At 50.7% G+C, this 16,382-nt stretch overlaps 1 protein-coding gene across 1 annotated transcript; it reads left to right on the plus strand.

Moving 5' to 3' along the window:
* On the plus strand, positions 1 to 4,688 carry POU3F3 (POU class 3 homeobox 3; the record flags this gene model as incomplete). The annotated part of the gene is made up of 1 exon (XM_010829868.1): positions 1 to 4,688. A coding segment is annotated over one exon (612 nt), but the record flags the coding sequence as incomplete, so codon positions are not given.
* Positions 4,689 to 16,382: the final 11,694 nt, after the last annotated feature.

Consider the following 16,382-nt stretch of genomic DNA (forward strand, 5'->3'; position numbering starts at 1 on the left):
GGCGGCGGCGCGGGGCCCGGACTCAACAGCCACGATCCGCACTCGGACGAGGACACGCCGACGTCCGACGACCTGGAGCAGTTCGCCAAGCAGTTCAAGCAGCGGCGCATCAAGCTGGGCTTCACGCAGGCCGACGTGGGGCTGGCACTGGGCACCCTGTACGGCAACGTGTTCTCGCAGACTACCATCTGCCGCTTCGAGGCCCTGCAGCTGAGCTTCAAGAACATGTGCAAGCTCAAACCGTTGCTCAACAAGTGGCTGGAGGAGGCGGACTCGAGCACCGGCAGCCCCACGAGCATCGACAAGATCGCGGCGCAGGGCCGCAAGCGCAAGAAGCGGACCTCCATCGAGGTGAGCGTCAAGGGCGCACTGGAGAGCCACTTCCTCAAGTGCCCCAAGCCCTCTGCGCAGGAGATCACAAACCTGGCCGACAGCCTGCAGCTCGAGAAGGAGGTGGTACGGGTGTGGTTCTGCAACCGGAGGCAGAAGGAGAAGCGCATGACGCCGCCCGGGATCCAGCAGCAGACGCCCGACGACGTGTACTCGCAGGTGGGCCCGGTGAGTGCCGACACGCCGCCGCCGCACCACGGGCTGCAGACAAGCGTGCAGTGAAGGCCGGGGCACCGCCGCTGTCACCCCGCCGCCCCCGCTGCGCCGGGCCGGGCTGGGCCGCCCTCCCCTCCGCCCAAAGACAGGTCTGCCCGCCCTCGGGGGAACGGAGAGGGGCGCACCGAGGAGACGCTGTTTGAAGTCCAAGGAAGGAGGGGCGAAGCAAGCAAACAAAGCCTACAAATGCCCAGACAGTTTTATATACACGTAGATGGCAAAACCGAGAGAAAAAGGGGCGATCCTGAGGTCTCTTTCTACTGTGGTGGTGGTTCGTTTTCTTGGTTTTCTTTTAAAAGAAGGGTGGAGATGCCAAGCGCACCAAAACTGCACTCGCGAGGTTTTTCCCACCCTGAGAAATCCTACACGGCGACGGTGGATAGCACTTAGCACCTGCTTCGTCCTCTCTTCTAAAAAAAAAAATTTCTTTTTTTTTTTTTTTAAAGCATCCCCTTCCCTTCCACCCCCTCTCTCCAAAGGGCCCCCTCCAGCCTGGAGAGATCCACCGTAACTTTGTTTCCTGAGAGCGACCTGAAGGCCTGCTGGGGCACCGGCTTTAATCAGGGGTGACTCTGTGCTCCCGACCCCGTGATTCTTGTCCATATTAAAGTCATCTGGGGACAAACAAATTGACTATGAAATGGGAAGGCGAAAAAAAAAGAACACTCTCCAGAAAACAAGAAATATATATATATATATACACACACACATGTATTCACAGCTTCTGAAATTAACAAACTGATAGTAAAGCCAAAAGAAAAACAATACCTATCGTCAAAGTAACCTTGGAAATAAAAGTATCAAGAGAGAGCAGAGGGACAGGGACGGGCGAGGGAGCAGGAGATGTCCACCGGCCAGTGAGAGAGGCCCCGGCGCATCCGGGCCCGGCCGGGCGGACTGGGCGCCAAGTGAGGCCTGGCCATCAACTCCGGCCTTATCTGCTGCCGCTCCGGTGGACGACGCCTAAAGATGCCACCGCTAATATTTTTTTTATTAATATTTTTTATTTTTTATTTCTGGACTGACTCAGATCAAGGGATTTAGAAAGACAGCACTTCTCCGGACTCCTGCCTTCATTCCGTTGCCAACTTTGATTGAATGGGTGCTGTGGATGTGCTTATATAATACTGCCCTTTCCATGCAGTGTTTTTGGTAGGTTTTAATAAACAGACTTTTCAAAAGACGGCAATATAGAATTGTTAGATCCGTTGTTGATCTAAAAATATTTGCTTTATATTTTCATTAAATGACTTCTTTTAATATTTTATTCAGAATACTTATGAACTGCTGCAAAACGGTAATTTATTTTTCCCCAGATCTTGTATTACGTGTTTTTTTCAGACGAGCACAAATCAAAATGAAATGAAAATATGGACAGTTGCTAGGTAATAAGGGTATCTTTTGATGTGATTATTTGATTGTAATTTAATTTGAGTAGTGATTCCGTAAGAGCTGATCGAGAAAATAAATTTGTTAGAATGAAATAGTCTGTGTCTGATGCATAAACACTGTGTGGGAAAGAAAGTCCTTTAGAAAATATTTTTTTACTAATGCAACTCCTTAAGGGATAGCGCTGAGGGAGCAGAGTCTGTTCCACCTAAGGCAAATTTGCAAATCTAGAATAAAAGACGATGACAGAAACAGATAGTCATTGACATAGTATCCCTCCTTGTTAGCCTGTTAATTTCACAATATTCCCCCCCACACACTCGATTTTAGTGTTTTTTTTTTTAGGTGAGAATGTCTAAATGCTAGTCCTTTGCCCATAGATACCTGTGTCCTTTATCATCTTTAGCAGAATGTTGGACTACATCCCCAGTAAAAAATGTGCCAATTGGTTATTAGTGGTTAATACAGAGTCTGCCCCATACCACCAAAGTTTAGCCTCTCTTTTTCTACTCATTTCCTCCCCGCCCCCCCATCACCATATTACTATATCTCTTTCCTCTTTTTTCTGAAGACTAACAGTTGTGAAGAATAGCTTACAAGTCGATGAAATATTTTTGTATCACTTACTTCCCATGAATAACTGTATGTAATTAATTTTAAATTATTAAGGCGTTTGGGGAGGGTTTTGCTTTGTTTTTCTTATAATGGAAGAATATTGTTCTAACATCCTGATTATGGTCCACACTGCATTACCCTCAGTGTGAGTACCAGCTTAGACTTCAGAGTCTAGATTTCTGTGTTTTGGCCTTTCCCCAGTATGATTCTATATTTTCTTTACTGGTGCTGGGGGTTTTCACTTCCTGATCATTCTCTAGATACATCCTGCCGAGTGGTCACATTTATCAAGTTAACATATCAATATTTACAACATGGGAAAGTGAAAGTGTAATGCCTCAGGTTGTAAGTAACAAGACGAAGAAGTCTCTGTTGAGTCCTTTTGTATCATACTTGTAAAAACAAGTATTTAGGGGTGATAAAGCAATGATTTTTATAGATTAATTTCCCCCTAATCTCCTTGAGCTGTCACTCACTTTTTTCCTCTTCTCTCATCTACTCCGTCTCCCTGTAACATCAATGCAGGAGTTTAAAAAAAAAAAAGAAAACTGTGTGAGCAACAAGGAATAGTTATTTCTTCCAGACAGACCCTGTGTCACTTTCATAAATCAAGCCCAGCCAGATGGCCATGTATTGGGTTGCATTATTTTAAACACCAAATCGTACTAAAAATCACAATCATTTTGATTTGTGAAATCTGAAAAAGGCCATATTTATTAAACAGAGGGCAGGAAAAAAATGAAAACAAGAAACCACAATTTACTTTTCTTTGCCTTCTCGGTTCCTATTTCTCTTGCTATTGTAATCTCTGTGCCCAGATTTACAACCTAGGAGAGATGTGGCGGGGAGGGCACGAACTTCATCAATTTTTGAGGGTCTGTGTGCAGGGGCAAGCACAGAAGGCCTTATTGGAAAGCTGCGGATTGGGTGTGGTTGTTTGTATTGGGTGGAGGCTGCTGGCCCATGAGGTGAAATCCTATTTTCCCTCCAGGACTGGTAGTGGTTGATCAGACAGAGAATGGGTCTATTTCAAAGGTTAGAAGGCATTTGCTTACTTGATCTGGCTGACAACAAAAGAACTAACATTGGATTTCACACTGTTTTCTATTAAAAAGTAACCATTGCTGTTTACTTTGGAAGAAGCTCTTCTAGAGGTAGAAGAATTTAGAGAAGCTGGGAATGATAGTCCATTTTATTTCATTATTTTGTATTTTTTAAAGTGAGCTCATGCTTGCACTCCATATTTTTTTTAAAAATCAACCTTTTGAATGTATTTACAAAATGAAATTCATGGTTGGAAAACAAAAGAGGGCAGATACAACTGATCAGTTTTGTGCTAAGGCTTATATTGTTACACATGTAAATAATGAAAACATTGTTATATATCACCAGATCTTTTTAATGAATTTGGTCATTGTGTTCCTTTGTAGCGCAAGTGTCTTGTGCTTCGTCAAGTGTCCGTTTGTTTCCTCCATTTCAACCCACCCCCACCTCCCCTTCCAACCCAGAGGAGTGACAAAGTTCTGTTCCATCAATCTGGCTAATCCTGAGCTAGGCCCATTTATAGTTTGCAGTCTCCTGTGGTTTCTGATCAGTTGTCCAAGCCACAGCCATCTCATTCACCCAGCCATCTTCCCCTGCAAGTATGGGCGATAAATCATTCAAGGTGTATTTAAAATAGTCACTTTGCTGTTGTTGCTCTGCCTTTTTTTTTTTTTTTTTTTGCTTTAAGTACTTACCCAAGGACTACTTCTTTGTTCCAAAACAGAACTATTCATTATTGATCTTAGAGATTCCCTCTGCTTTCCTGTAGCTCACAGTGTTTGCTCATCACCATGCTCATAATCTGTTTTGTATGAATGGTTTTCAACATTCAGAGAATAATCGGTTCTAATATTAAATGCAGTATATGCTATTGATAGTTTTATCGATAAGTGTAATATTTTAAATAATTTTAACAATTAAATTTGTTTTTTAAATTATATATTTGTAAAGTATTTATCCTGTTGGAAGCAACAATATATTGTTGTATTTATTCGTTTATTTTTATAATAAATGATCAACCTCTTCAAGCTAAATCAAAAATGACACTTTTATATATTTATACAAAAATGCATTTTAAGAGATGGGCATATTTGCACCAATTTGTATGTAAATAGAGTGAGATCCATCAATAACTTGTAGCTTTCAGAACTAAATTGAAGGAAGAAACATTCTCTCCACATGGAGTTTAGTTTGCCCAAGTTCCAGGGTAATTAATCAAACTCTAAAATGCATGCAACAAGTATTGGCACTGGATGCAGACTTGAAATGAATTATTTAGGAGGTGGACCTGGTTTTTTTCAAGGCAGAAGGATAGAAATGAGAGAATCCAGTTCTTTCATGAATTGCACGTGGCTGCCTGGACCTACTAGAACAGATGCTATGTATCAGTGGTAAAACCTAGTACCTGGCTGTGCTCAGACGCCTGTGGTGGCGAAGGACACTGAAGGAAAGTTGAAAGTTTGAATTTCTCTGTGATCAGAAGCAAGGTGATACAGAAAAAGTAATTTTGTTCTGTGTTTTGTTTGGTACATAGATCCTCTTAAAGTGTTTCTGAGTGCAGACTCTCTCCTAGTCCTGTTCCTGACAGCAGAAGTCTCAGTACAGGTGTGGTGGTGGTGGCGGCGGCTGTAATCGTCGTTGTTGTTGCTGTTATGAGAGTGATACTTGTAGGAAGTGTGGGGGGCATCCCTCCAGCTGTCCAGGTTCTCTCGGTGGCTTGGTCATCTCAGTTGCTCACAGCGGCTGTTCCAAGGAGATCGAGGGGCTCAGGGTTTGCCTCCAGAACTTTCCAGACTAGGAGAGGAAGCAGTGCGGAGGCTGGAAGAGACGGTGGGGGCGGGGGCGGGGGCGGCGGAGATAGCGAGAGGGCTACTTGTGTAATAAGATTCTTTGATTTTGTTAGCCTGGCTCATGGCCTATTAATTAGATTACTCTCTCTTTCATTCTTGATTTCACATCCGTGTTTGTTCCTGTCTCCTAAAATGTGGGCGCGAGCGTTGCGAGCAGGAACCAGTGATGTCACTGCCGGCCGGCGGCGGCCGCCTGGCCTTCTGGAGGGCTCCGGGCCTCCAGCCCTCTTTCTGAATCGGGGCTTCCTCGAGGAAGAGTCCTTCTGGAAGTGACCTCAGAGGGGTCTGGGAAGAGGGCAACTGGCAGCCTCGCGGCGGCCGGGTGTGCGCAGGCCGCCGGCCTCGGGGAGGGGACGCGGGGAGGGGGCTGCGGGCGGCGACCCGGCCTCTCCACCCTGGGATCTAGGACCGGCCTCAGGTGGAGGTGGGGCTCCGAGGAGCGCAGGAGGGTGATGCCCGGCACAAGGCCGCGGGCTTCAGACGCCCAGCGTCCCCAGGGAACGCAGCGCAGGGGCCCGGCGCCCGGGTGGGGCGGGGGCGCTCGTGGGGCCGGGGGTGGCCCGACCTTGCCCGGCCCGGCTCTGCCCGGCGGTCCGGCCGTAACAGCTGCGGACAGTCCCACAAGCTGTTTTCCTCGTGGCGACCATTCAGCAAAACGCACGATCCTTTCTCAAAGATTTAAATTTCGCGGATGAATTACCATACACCGGTTGCTTAGCAACTAAATTCAAGCAGGGCTAAGAATATGCAAGCTTTTTGTATTCTCATTAATAAAAATGCCACTCTGACACAGCAGCCCGACTTTGGATCACTGCAACTTCTGTAAAAGCCGTAGGAGAATACAAACCGATCCTGCCATTTAATTACAGATCAAAATGGCTTGAAACGCTATGTTTTGTTCATCTATCTTCCTAAAAGCGATGTAAAAAATAACGGCTTTTCAAGAGCAGTAGTAAATTCTTTTTTTTTTTTAATGGAGTTGTCTGTTGGGGTTACTGATCATTGTCATCTGAAACTTTTGGAAACAGGTCGAAATATCCCACTTCATCAACATTTCTGCTCTCTCCCTAGCCCCATCCTTTGATGCTGCGCTCCGTCCCCAGCCAGATAATAACAATTAATATCATAATTCTGGAGCAACTCGGGCCTCGGGAGCCCTTGAGACGAAGGACAGTTGGCTGAGCAATCGACAAAACCAGTAGCTGGAGAAAACCTGAGAACTTGAGGACCAAGAGAGATAGAAACTTGTGGAAGTTTCCTGGGAGGGCTGGGGGGCTTCTGAGCTCAACGTGGCTCAGGCTCCGGGGGCCTGGACACCACGTCTGGGAAAGCACAGGATGGAAAGGAAGGTCTGAATCCCTGTCCTACAAGTTTGCAGATTTTTCCTTCTGGGCCCGGCCTCTTCTGCCCAGAATTCGGTGACAGTGGAGCTGAGAGGGCTGAGCGCAGGGCCTGCTGACCGACCCTCTCCAGTCCCCGCGCCCAAGGGCCCTGGAGGAAAAGTAAAGACGCAGCTGGACCCCGGGTCTCCAAGGACTGGGCCTGCGCCAGAGACCAGGGCCTGGGGTTTCCATCGTAGGCACGGCAATTCCCTTCCCGAAAGGTGTCTCGTAAGGAGGGGATGCACAGGCTCCAGCCCCGGGCTACAGTCCGAGGAAGGAGGGGGAGCTGAGGTCAGCGGGGCGGTCCCGGGGCGCAGGATGCTCGGCGGGAGGCCGGCGCTTGGTAGAGTTTGGGCCGCCTGGCCGGGAGTGGGGAAGGCGGGCGCTCCACGAAGGCTGGGGTCAGCCGCGTCGCGGTCCCCTCCAGGGGCGGAGGGTCCCGGGCCAGCGCGGCGACCCAAAACGGGTGTGGGCGAGCGCGATGCCGGGAAGCAGGGGATGCTGAGCGGCGGATGGGTGTCCAGGCCGCCAGCCAGGAGGATCGCGCCGCCTTCGCCTCTGAAGCTGCCGCAGGAGGCAGTGGTCGGCTCTGAAAAGATGGGGGGCGGCCGGGAAGCGGGGTGGGCAAAAGTGAAACTCCCCTTATTAATTCCAGCAGCATTCCCAGGGAGCTATCCCCCTCCCCATCGCACTTTAGCGAAAGTGAGAACTGAGAGATCACTTTTCCTTGGTCAGCCTGGACCCTGCAGGATCACAGCTGCCTCAATTTAACCCGATTTCTTTCTAATGAATATTTTTTTAAAGTGGAAATTAAACCAAAAGTTGAATATTTGCTATATTAAGTGCCCAGAGGCATCAGAGTCCTCAGGAAAACGTACATAATAAACAGGAAGCCATTTATTTACAAATATAATTGCCCTGGACAAGCCACATTCCTGGTACGTAATTCATTAATGGAATTTGTTCCTTCTCCTGCCTTTGGAAAGAGAAATTTTAGCTTTTAAAAATATCTGGGTCTGGGGGAGGGGAGGAAGAATGGTTAGTTTACCTGTTCCTAAGAAAAGAAGCAGTAGTGTCTGGACCAATTCCTGTCTGTGGAGATGTTAAATAGTATAAAATATCATTTAAAAGACATGGAGAGGCCTTTGTGTGTATGTGTTTCTACTCTTCAGAAAATTAAGTTTGTTGGCAGTGGTTGCTGTCACCAGAGTTGCCCAGTGAAACTGTACTGGTAATTTAACCCTAGTTGGGGTGTGTGTGCACGCGTGGGCTTGTGAACAAAACTAAACTTTAAATAACTTGAGCAAAATCTGACTGTAAACCTCACTTAGTTGCCAGAGTTTTAGAAATGTCTGTGGCAATGTGCCTGCTGCCCTCGACCCTTCCTGTCCAGTCATACCTGGGGCTGGTGCTGGTTCTGTTTTCTTATCCCTGGTCTTCATTAACTGGGGATGCTTTCTCTAAGAGAGCTCCTTCCCCAGCGAACTGGGAGAGGAGCATCCTTTAGGAGAGAGGTGATACCCAAGGGGAGGAAGAACCAAGTGTGAGTCTCCGGGTGACCCAGGGAGTAGTGAGTAAAGATCAGAAGCACAGGACACACCGAGGTGGGTTTGGAGCTTCCTGAGGCCCCCAAAATGAGACGACAACAGAGGATATAAAGAACAGAACTGATTTCCACTTTTCATTGTGGCTACAAAATCAGGGGGTGAATACGGAGAGGAAGGCAAAGGCATCTTTTTAATTCAGAAACAAAAACAAAAGGACAAGGGCTGTTTTGATGAAGAGCTTCCTGGGAGACCCAATATTAGTTCTGTCCTGCAGAACTGGCTCCCTCCTGGCTGAAGGCAAGTCCATTTAGTTGACTGGAACACTGCACACTGAAATAGAAGAGATACTCGTTTCAGAGAGCTTCCCTTGCGCGAGCACTGAAATATAAGGTGCGCAAACCTGCCACCCTCAGTCCACCCAGGTTCAAGCAGGGCAACCTGGAGGTATGAAGGGGTCCTTCCACTCTGCCCCTGTGACAATCTCGGAGGGAGAGAGTCTATTCTTCACTCATGTTTCCAAGGTTGAAAACTCTCCATCAGAGTTTAAAATGAAAAATAAATTAGGTCTAGCTAGAAAGTACAGTATCACTCAGAAACTAACAATATGAAAACAAACATCTTATTAGCTTGGGCTTGAGACTGTATAGGTTACAACAATTGGTGAACAAAACAACACCTAGAAACAATTTTTTTATTAACATTTGGGGAAAGAAATCTTTCAAACTTGCTCAGGCTATCCTGCTGATTGTGTTTTATACCCCTACAAGATTTTTTCCCAACAGGGCTTTAAAATGCTTCGAACCTGACATCTTTAGCTCTTCCAGGAACTATTTTAACAAGAAAGGGAGGCTAAGCAAATAGCCTGAGGTCCAGGGAGGGGAGAGGAGGTGGTGGAGACCCAAGGCTCAAGCCTGCAGCCCACACCTAAAGAGGGACTTTTGATTCTCAGTGGTGGGGAGTGCCTCACAGCTCAGCGCTCCCTGCCTGTGGACCTGAATTCACAAGCTGTCCTCTGGTTATCAAAAAGGAAGGCCTGCAGGTCTGTAGGCGAGGTGGGTGGACATGAAGAGAGAGACCAAAGATGGATCAGTTACCTACTCTTTTGTTTCTAGGCCTGAACTGGGGCTTCAAGGAGGCGGGGGAAGCCCCCCAGGGAACGAAGCCTCCACTTCTATTCGCATCCCCCCCTCCCAGCCAGAAAGCCAATTGCTGGCTGACTGGAGCAAATTGGTAACCAAAGGGATCCCTGGGTACGTGTGTCACATAATGCACAGAACTTTCTGTGGGGATAGGCCCTCACCCAGGTGACTATGTGTAGGCAGAAAAAAAGAAAAAGGAATTAAGACAGATTAAATGGAAAAACTCTGAGAGATGGGAAAAGTGTGGCCTCGTACGACGATGCGTGCAAGCCCATGTGCATGGAAACAGTCATAGCTTGCACGTCCTCTGTGCCTGTGCTGGAGCATCCTTTAAACACCCTGCCTCTAGCTGTATTCAGGCTAAAGAGAACTTGTGCCTAATCTGGGGGCTGGAGGAGAACCTTCCTACCTAGGAACACCAGGCCCTGGTGGCCCTGGAGCCCTTAGGAGCCAAGTTAGGTCCCAGCCGTGTTATCCTTACCCTGCCCTTTTGGTCAGGATCCTCAAATCCTGACTGTGGGAGAGCAGGTTACCCCCGGCCCATGGCCCTGAGGCGTGCACCCAATCACCTTGGCCTGGGGCAGGAGAGCAGCTCTCTCACCAGCAGCGGGAAGTTGCCTGCTGCCGCCCGAGGTCACATTCAGAAAGCCTATTTTTCTGGGAGAACCTCGCCACAAAGGCGAAGGTGGTGCAAACCGTGCTCATTTGCCCCAAGCACCAAGGGGAGATGTAACCGAGGGACAAGCACTTGGCAGGAGGGACTGTGGAGCAGGACAGTTGGTCCGGGCAGCATCCCTGCACCCAGCCCTATCTGCAGGAGGGAACAGGGGGTGGTGGAGGGGCCCAGGAGCGGGAACTGCTGACAGGCAAGCAGGCTGCCGAAGCTGTAACAAAGGATTCGTGCCAAAGTAGCACCAGGGATCTCCAAAGGATTGCACACCTTACAGGCGTGTCCCCAGCTGCTGAGACGGGAGTCCCTTGATGGTTCCTGGGGCTCTGTGGACGTGCCAGGGCTGTACATGGCGCGGGGCCCGCTGCACGGATTCTCCACCTCGGCCTCGTGCTCCTACAGGCCGCCGCAGGCTGGTCCCCGGGCGGGTGGGCGAGCGCTGGTCTTGTTGAGCAAGCACCTGGTTGTCTGAGAAGGCGATGGGCTGTGGTGGGGCCCAGGGGTGCCTGGATGCCAGGTGGCAAGGCCCGGCACGCCTCCCTGCCTGGCCAGACGAGCACTGGAGCAGGGAGCTCTGGGGGTTGAGTCACCAGGGCCTTGCAAGGGAAGCCAGCGGGACACGGTGGAAAGGACGCCTTCAGGACACGCTCTTGGGGCAGGTTGCCTTTCCTGAGGCCTGAGCCTGGCCGTGCGGAGCCCTGGCGGTGACCCTGCACCCCAGCGCAGCCTGGGCCTCCAGCTGCTGGTGGTGGGGGTGGCAGAACACACAGGTTGCCAACGTTGTGCCCTAGCCCCAGGATCTGGAACAGTTCAAGGCAGCACTGGAAAGTGGGTGGGTGGCTGGCTGGAGAGTGGGAATACCTCAGAGTTCTGTGACTTCACCCTAACTGTCCCCACTGGCTTCCCTGGGAACTCGGTGGGGGGTGGTGGAGGGGCTGAGAATGAGACAGGCAGGAAGAGAGAAAAAGCTCAGGGTCCCAGTTCAGGACACAGAAACAGGTGGAAGAACCTGGCACGCACAGAGCTGTCCCTCCACCCGTGGGTGGATGAGCACAAAGTGGGTGATGAAGGCAGAACATTGGGACAGAGGTGGGAGGCGATGTAATATGTGGATATGTGGCCAGTGGCAATCTCTTTACTGGGAATGGTTGCCGACCTGAGCACCCAGTGGCCAGCACCCACCTTTCCAGGTCTCCCAGCCCCCAAGCCGCCCAGAGCAGAGGATCTGCCAAAGTTGGCTGCAGCCCTCAGGCTAGGCCTCCAGATGCCTCAAACCACCCTCACCTCCTCCCACTGGCCTAGGCTGGGCTGGGGCTGCGACCCCACGAACGACCCCTGCAGTGGGGCCCGCTCGGAAATTCCAGCCAGTCAGCCCAGCATGGCGAGAGGGCTGGAGGCAGTGAGTGACACTGGCTCCTACCCCTGGCTACATACAAGTGCAAATGAGATGCATTTTGGCTGATCAGTCCACTGTATTTTCTGCAACTTAATGTGTCTAGTCTTGTCAACTCCTCTAGTCGGGAAGAATAGCAGAAAATTTTACAGAGAATCTTTTCTGTGTGTGTGTGGTTTCCAGCTTCGATTCCATCCAGGGGGATGGGTGAGAGAGGAGAGGAAGGGGAGGCTTGCTGACATGAACAACATTGTATAAACCCTCCTCAAATGCAACTTTCAGCCACAAACAAGAAAGGAAAAGGAGATGGGAGTGGGTTAGAGTGGCTGACAAGAAACCTTGATGAAACTTAGGTGGGTCTGGCTGGGGAAAGTTTCCAGCACTGTTTTCAAGAACAAAATTCAATTGTACTGACTTGGGTGGAGGAGACAGAGCAAACTCCTTCCCTCTGCTAACCTCCATTTAGTGGAGGCTTATGCAGGGGGGCAGTTTTCTGACACCAAAGGAGCCCTATGTGAGTAACGTGTTTGCTATCCTCTTTCTATGTCACTTTTCAAACAATTTGTCAGTAAAGTGAAAAAACTTGCCTCCAATTCTCACCAGAATCCCCTACCACCAGGTTTCCTGGGAAAGCAAGTTCTCTCAGACCTAGATGATGCCGGCCTTCTGTGAGGTAAGGTGGGAGTGGTGGGGTGGAGGGAGGACCAAATGGCCTCTGGAATCTGCCCAGGCCACCTTTGGGGGAGCTTTCTTCCAGCATGGAGCCCTGGGACCCTGGCAGGACACAGGGCCAGCACCAGCCTCCACTCACACGCCTCTTCACAGATATTTGCTGTTTCGGACTTGTGTGCAGCCGACCCCAGCAAAGGGAACAGGAGATTTCCTGAGCCATGTTCCCCAGCCCTGGCCTCCTCGCTACCCCGCTGCCAGGCCCTGTGGTAGGCAGGGCCCACACTGCCTGGATTCTGGGAGCTGTATGCCAGCCTCTAGCCCCCTCTTCCCTGGGAGTCTCAGAGTCAGCAGGAAATAAGTTGTTGACTGTGGAGCTGTCCTGTTAAGATCTACCTCTGGGATCAGCTGCCCACTCCCAGGGGTGGTTGCAGCTCTACTTGGAACCACAGGGGCGGCTGACAGCCTGAGCTGGGCAAAAAGAGCCACCAGCGAGGCATGCCACAGGCCCATTTCATTCAGATGTGGTTTGGGGACCCATCAGTTGTCCAAGCTGACCCTGCACCATCCAGTTACCTGTGGGGGATCCTTTCTCTGCTGTATTCCTGGGCTGAGGTGTGAGATATCCTCACTGCAGGGCAATTAACTCTAACGGAATAGAATGGGGTGGAGTCACGTGCTTCACAGGGAGAGCAGGGGCAGCCAGGCACTCTGAAACCATCCCCACATTTATGCTCCTTAGCCGAGGAGTTTGCTGGTCAAAAGCAGCTCAGGTTTCCGCGTGCAGCCTGGGCATTATACCAGCCTGGTAAAGACATCAGAACCAGGTGTATGCTGCTGCTTTGGCTTTCGCCGGGAGCCAGCAAGGAGCTGGGGAGATGTCCTTAACACATTCACTGCCCCAACTCTCCCAGAGTCCCCAACAGGCAGGCTCAAAGGGCTGAACTCCTGGCAAGGAGCAGAGGGGAGGGACACTTCCAACTGCCCCCTGGCTGAGCCTGCCTGCCTCATGGTGGCTGCTCAGGGCCCCTGCCAGCTGCCCTGTCCTCTCACTATGGATTCCCAACAGCAATACATTCCCTCCCTCCCTCCATCCATGCCGCACCCTCCCATACCAGAACTAAGCATGGATTTCCATTTGGGATAAGAAGAGGGTGTCCTTAAAGAGGCAAGGAGGTTCGTGAACCATCCTCAGTCCCAGTAGCTTTTTCACCAAACAGATGAGTTTCACTCAACTTTTCTTTTGAACAGTCACTCAGGCTAAAACCATGCGAACCCATGAGCAAAAAGAAAAATTGAAACCTGGACCAAGTTCCTTATTTCTCCTTTGCCCTGTGAGTTCACCATCCCTCATTTCTTCAACTCCCAGCCATCTTGATATCCATGACCCCAGGTAAAGATTTAAAACACTTGTTTCTTAAAATCGTCCAGGGCTCTCAGCATTTACTAGAGTAACTAGAGAGAGAACGCACCCTCCCCTCCTAGCCTGCCCCCCAATTCTGCATCCTCACCAAGTAAACACCACCATCAATTACACTTTGCATCACTTCATTCGGCCAGAAATGAAGACTCCGTTATCTACCAGGAGTAAACATCGGCTTTACAGAAAGAAATACATTCGACCACGTCTACCTCCTGGAGAACTCTTTGAGAACATCATCTGTCTTCTTACCTCCTTTACTGGGGTGGCGTGCTGTAAACATCTGAGGTAGCAGAATTTTGAAACGGCTTGATTACCTGGAGCTGGGTTTGGAGTCCTCAACTCCAGTCATTACTATACAGTCATTAGTAGTCATAATTGGTATTTAATTGCTTGATCGGATGGGTGCTTTATTGGTGACCAGATTTAGTTTCCCCCAGAAGTAGAAGAGGTCCAGGATCAGCGAAGGAGAAGACACTTGCAGCAACTTTTTCAAGCAGAAGGAAAGTACTTGTGATATATTTGCAGACATGTGTCTCACACATTTTTTCCCTGCCTTTTGTAAACTAAGAATAAACATTACAGATCTGGGTTTTAATTTATCCAGATGAGATCATCAAGTACCTAGGAGATTTCATATATATATTTATGTGTGTGTTTTATACACACACACACACTATAGAATATACATATACACACACTATAGAATATATATATATACACAATAAAATACATATACACACAATAGAATATATATACACACTATAGAATATATATACACACAAAAGAATACATATATATACACACACTATAGAACACACACATATACACATACATATATGTGTATTATATATGTATATATCATAAAGTACCTAGGGGGTTTCATACACTCACACTACAGAATATATAAATATACACACACACTTGAGGACACTTGGCTGCTAATACTAAAAGGCAGAAACAAACTCAATACCAAAGCAGAAACAACTGAACCGCCAGCAAAATCGAGGATCTAAGCAAGTTCACTTTATTCCTTCGCAGGAAGAGGGTCAGCGGCGGCGAGGCGAAGTTGCCTGGGTCTTTGCAGAGGGACCCGGCGGCGAGGCGCGCCAGACCTTCCCACCAGCGGCCGCCTGGGCGCGGTGCTTAGCGACCCCTCGTCCCTCATCACCTCCCCCTCCACCACCACCCCCAAAACGCTCTTTTGTGCGGGGGGTCTCGGTCTCCATCTAGTCCCCTTCTCAGAACCCTGCGGCCGGAGAACTTCCTCCGCCAGGCGCCGCCCCCACCTCCGTCCGCGGGCCTGCAGCCCGCTCCCCGCTTTGGACTCACCCGGCGCGGTCCTTCCATCCACTCCACACACAGACAGGAAACCGGCCTCAGCCGGGGCAACATCTGAAACCACACTTTGTCGATAGCATCAAAGACCAAAGCGCACACTTGGGACTCTGAGCTCCCGAGCCCGCTTCTAGCAGAAAACCGGGTCCCCAGGGGAGGGCGACCGGGGGCCAGATCCTCTCTCCAACCGCGCCGCCGGCTTTCTTATGGAAATGAATGTGCCGGGCCGCGCGCCCCGGCTGGGCTCGCGCCCCTGGCCCCCCGGTCCGCGTCGCGGCCGTGGGGACCCGGGCGCGGGGCTCCCCTCCGCCCGGACGGCCCTCGCGCTGCATTAAATATTCATGGAGATCGCTATTTTCTTAAAGGAGAACCCGCCGCTCGGGAAAGTTCACAGCCAAGGGCAGGCACAAAGGAGGTCTCGGTGCTGCGCGTTCCGACTCCGAGAAATGCACCCCTCTCCACGGCGGGGCTTGCTCAGGAGACACGAGGAGGGGCCTAGGGGACAGGAGAGCGCGAGCGAGTCACTTTTCTTGGAGGGGGTGGTAGGAGAGCTGAACTTGGCGGAAAGAAAGCTTGCTCCGTAATCCCCCCTACAGTTACTTAGACATTGACCGAAACATCTCACGCGCCAGTCCCCGGGGCTTGCTTGCTTTCTTTCTTTTTTTTTTTTAAGGAGGCTGTTGGAGCTTCCTCCCCGGGATCCACCGGCACCGGGGGCAGTAAGAAAGTTTGCCCGGCGCTGTTGGAGATGCGCACGCACGAAGTTTATTAAACCTCTTCTCGAACCACAATTTCAGTGGACGTTATTAAACCTCTTCTCGAACCACAATTTCAGCGGACGGTTCCAACAACAACCAACCCCGCACCTGCCTGCTTGCTGCCCCGCGAAGCAGAGGCCGGACTCACGGAGAGCCGGCCGGCCTGTCCAGGAGCAGCGGGCTGGGGCGATTTGGGGGCTATAGTGTCTGGGCCTCAGGTCCCACTCGCGCGCCCCGCGTCCCGAAGCCCCCGCCAGCCTCGCGGCTTCTCTCCCGGGAATGCAGCGGGACCCCGGGGCCGAGCCCGAGTGGGCGGAGGGTCGAAGAGGTGGACGCTGAGGCCGGCGCGCCGAGGTCCCTGCGGGAGCGCCCCTCTCGCGCTCAGGGCCCTGCGTGCGGCCGCGGGGACCCGGCCTCGCGCGCCCTCGCGGGCAGGCTGCGTTCGCCCCCGGCCCACGGGGCTTTGTGTGCCCGGCCCCGCGCACCTTCGCTAGCGGTCGGAAAGCCTCGAGCGCCATCTAACGGGAGCAGCCGCAGCTGAGGCCGAACGGAGGTGGGGACT

This window comes from Bison bison, unplaced genomic scaffold (genome assembly GCF_000754665.1).
Source record: "Bison bison bison isolate TAMUID 2011002044 unplaced genomic scaffold, Bison_UMD1.0 scf7180017864508, whole genome shotgun sequence".
NCBI classification, from domain to species: Eukaryota; Metazoa; Chordata; class Mammalia; order Artiodactyla; family Bovidae; genus Bison; species Bison bison.